This window comes from Halichoeres trimaculatus, unplaced genomic scaffold, assembly GCF_033239565.1.
Source record: "Halichoeres trimaculatus isolate MK-OKI-2021-1 unplaced genomic scaffold, fHalTri1.1 fHalTri1_scaffold_6, whole genome shotgun sequence".
NCBI lineage: Eukaryota > Metazoa > Chordata > Actinopteri > Labriformes > Labridae > Halichoeres > Halichoeres trimaculatus.
Genome location: NW_027437184.1, coordinates 26,121,631 through 26,124,864, shown reverse-complemented (window position 1 = coordinate 26,124,864; position 3,234 = coordinate 26,121,631). Strand labels below are relative to the sequence as shown.

Genomic DNA, 3,234 nt, shown 5'->3' with positions numbered 1-3,234 from the left:
TTTTTTTAAAAGGGTGTTTTCTTTTTATTATTTTTTACTCAGTGCAAATTCATGCCAAACACCAGGATCAGAGAATAAACTTCGACTAAACTTTGTGCGCAACTTCTCTCATTTCTCCTGACTTTCTGCGCGCGCTGGGGCGTGTGCGCGCGTGTCAGGGTGTAAATTTGTGTGGTGGTGGGAGGGGTTTGTTGGAGCCACTTGCTGCCTCTAATTAGCAGCGTGTGCCGGTGAAGAAACTCAGTGGAGCATCTCTCCAAGGCGCAGAGGCACTGAGGGACAACTTCACCTGTGTGATGTCTTAACTGCGACAGTCAGTAGCGGTTCGGATGTTGAGTACGCAGCAGTGCGCTCTGCCGCTCAGCTGACACACAGAAAGAGCTGTAACTGAAGAGAGGGAGGGAGGAAAAAAAAGAGAGAAACAATTTCAGTTTCTGAGAACTCGGCGCGTCCCGGCTTCTCTCCGCAGCCGGTTTGGACCGGACGCACAGACTTGTTGCCGCAGCAGCGCTCTGAGGGGCCTCCGCTGTTTGTTGCGTGTCCGACATTCAAGTCAGCGACAGGACTTAAAAGGCAGCTGCAAGGATGATGTCCTACATAAAGCAACCCCATTACACCATGAACGGGTTAAATTTGCCCGGCCCAGGGATGGATGTGCTGCACACGACCGTCGCTTATCCATGTAAGTACAAACTCAAGGCTTTAAAAAAAAACTTTTAGAAACATGTTTTTATCCTTTGGGGTCATTCTGTTCCCGTTATTTAGAGTAAACAACTGTCGAGCCAAAATGGTGCGTAAAGACGCGCTGGCTGTGCGTAACGCTGAGAGGCACAAAAATAAACGAAAGGGATTAACAATTTCGTTCCACATGAACCAAGTCTCGTTAGAAAAAAATTGTACAACATTGTTTTAACGATAAGATATGTTTTAAAATGATAGTTACAGTTACAACAGTGATTTGGTTCAAAGAGAAATCTAAAATTTTAAACTTTCGTCATAAGAAAATTATCTTTCAGTGAAAAAGTTCGTTACTTAATATTTACATGAATTTACCGCCAAAATTACAATGACCCACTGAACAAGTTAGCAGCATTTCACACTTTTTTTTTATATAACTGAGGGCCACATAATCTGTGTCTGTTTCAAGTGTTTGATGGGAAACAAACCAAGTCTGACGGTTTGTCAGAATTTTAAAGCTTCTCACAATTTCTATCAGAGAATCTCAAACGTCCTTTACTCTGAGGTGTCTGTACTACATCTGCATCTTTACTTTTACCTTCAACAAAGCATCAGGACACCTAGAGCAGGCAGAGAAGACTTGACGCAAATCATAAAAATGGGTCATGGCTTTTTTTTCTTACTATTCAAAGAGGAATAATTATCACAGTTTTTTTAAATAAAGATACGCAGTTATGAACATCATATTGTTCTGCGAAGACGTCCAAAAAAATAATCAGCCAATTGAATATGTCAGTCTTGTTGCTCTTGTCTCATCTCTGCTCAAACATAATTAGTTAACCATGATGATAATAATAACGGTGATATAGATCATAATGTTTTTTTTATGATGAAAATAATGATGTTAATCATAAATAGTGTCTGTATTTTCAGCCACTCCCCGGAAGCAGCGCAGAGAGCGCACCACCTTCACCAGGACGCAGCTGGACATCCTGGAGGCGCTCTTCTCCAAGACCCGCTACCCAGACATCTTCATGAGAGAGGAGGTGGCCCTGAAGATCAACCTGCCCGAGTCACGTGTCCAGGTGAGAGAAGTAGGCTGGAGCTAAGATGGAGGCCGATCTGTTCAGTGTTTGTGGGTTACTAGTCACACTAGACATCCTATTAAGTTTGAAGGTAGTGACTCTTTCTTTGCTCAGCTTTGGCTTCTGCATGCTCAGCTTCACACACCTTTTTTTGTCCACCTCTCCCTTTGATTTCATCTCTAAAAAAATTATAGCAGAAAAATTTCCAGATTTTTCTGACAGTCCCAAACCACAATTTCATAAAATATTATGACAATAAAAACAGATATACCACAGAGTAATTCATCATTATTTTAGTGTTGCAGCTTTGACTGTGTGTGAAACTGTAATAATTCAGAGACTAAGTTACACATGCTCATGTCTGACTCTGGTTTCTGTCCCATCACCCTTCCTTCAGGTTTGGTTTAAGAACCGCCGTGCAAAGTGTCGTCAGCAGCAGCAGCAGAGCACCGGTCAGTCAAAGCCCCGCCCACCCAAAAAGAAGGCCTCTCCAGTGCAGGAAGCCAGCGCCCCTGACCCTCTCCCTAACCCATCTGGATCCTACAGCCCCTCTTCAGCTCAGTCTGGTCCCAGCCTGGCTCCTAGCTCCAGCACCGGGAACACGGCCGTGTCCATCTGGAGCCCGGCCATCTCACCGCTCCCCGACCCTCTGGCCTCCTCCTCGGCCCCCTGCATGCAGCGGCCCTCCCCGTACCCCATGAGCTACGGCCAGCCGTCAGCCTACACCCAGGGCTACGCCAGCACCACCTCCTACTTCACTGGCCTGGACTGCAGCGCCTACCTGTCCCCCATGCACTCGCAGCTGTCAGGCACCGTGGGGGCCCTCAGCCCCATCACTGTGCCCTCCATGGGGGGCTCCCTGAGCCAGTCCCCCGCCTCGCTGTCCTCACAGGGCTATAGCACAGCCTCCTCTCTGGGCTTCACCTCTGTGGACTGCCTCGACTACAAGGACCAGCAGGCCTGGAAACTCGGCTTCACCACAATGGACTGCCTGGACCACAAGGACCAGAACTCCTGGAAGTTCCAGGTCCTCTAAAAACCTGAGTCTGGAGGGGGAGAAAGCGGGGGAAGCTGGTCAGCTACAGAGGACTCTGTCAGTTTGTTTGTTTGTAAAGTTTTGTTTGTTTTCCAAAGGCCACCTCTGTAGAAACGATAAACCTGAATGACTCTGAAGAAGAAGGGACCGTGGCTGTCTTCAGCACCGCCTGAGTGAAAACCAGATCTGTTGACTTCTTCACGCTGAGTTCATTAAGAGAACAAAAGCCTTTAAAAGTTTGTAGGAAGAAAGTGGGAACACGCTGAGCCATCTTTTTGTTTGGAGAGACTGTGTAACACAGACACAAACATGTTGTTTTAAACTTGTCATAGTGGAGGGAGAAAGAGCTCTGAAACTATTTATTATTACTTTACCACATATTTAAATTTGTTATTTGGTTTTGTTTAGATGAGCATTGTTTTGAACATTAATGTC

The 3,234-nt window shown here is 46.0% G+C and overlaps 1 protein-coding gene across 1 annotated transcript; it reads left to right on the top strand.

The window, feature by feature from the left end:
• The first annotated feature begins 286 nt into the window (after positions 1-286).
• Positions 287-3,234, top strand: LOC141791900 (homeobox protein otx5-like). Its single transcript, XM_074672602.1, has 3 exons — positions 287-682; positions 1,612-1,763; positions 2,161-3,234. Exons 1-3 carry the CDS (start codon positions 586-588, stop codon positions 2,797-2,799), a joined length of 888 nt encoding a protein of 295 aa, XP_074528703.1. The 5' UTR covers positions 287-585; the 3' UTR covers positions 2,800-3,234.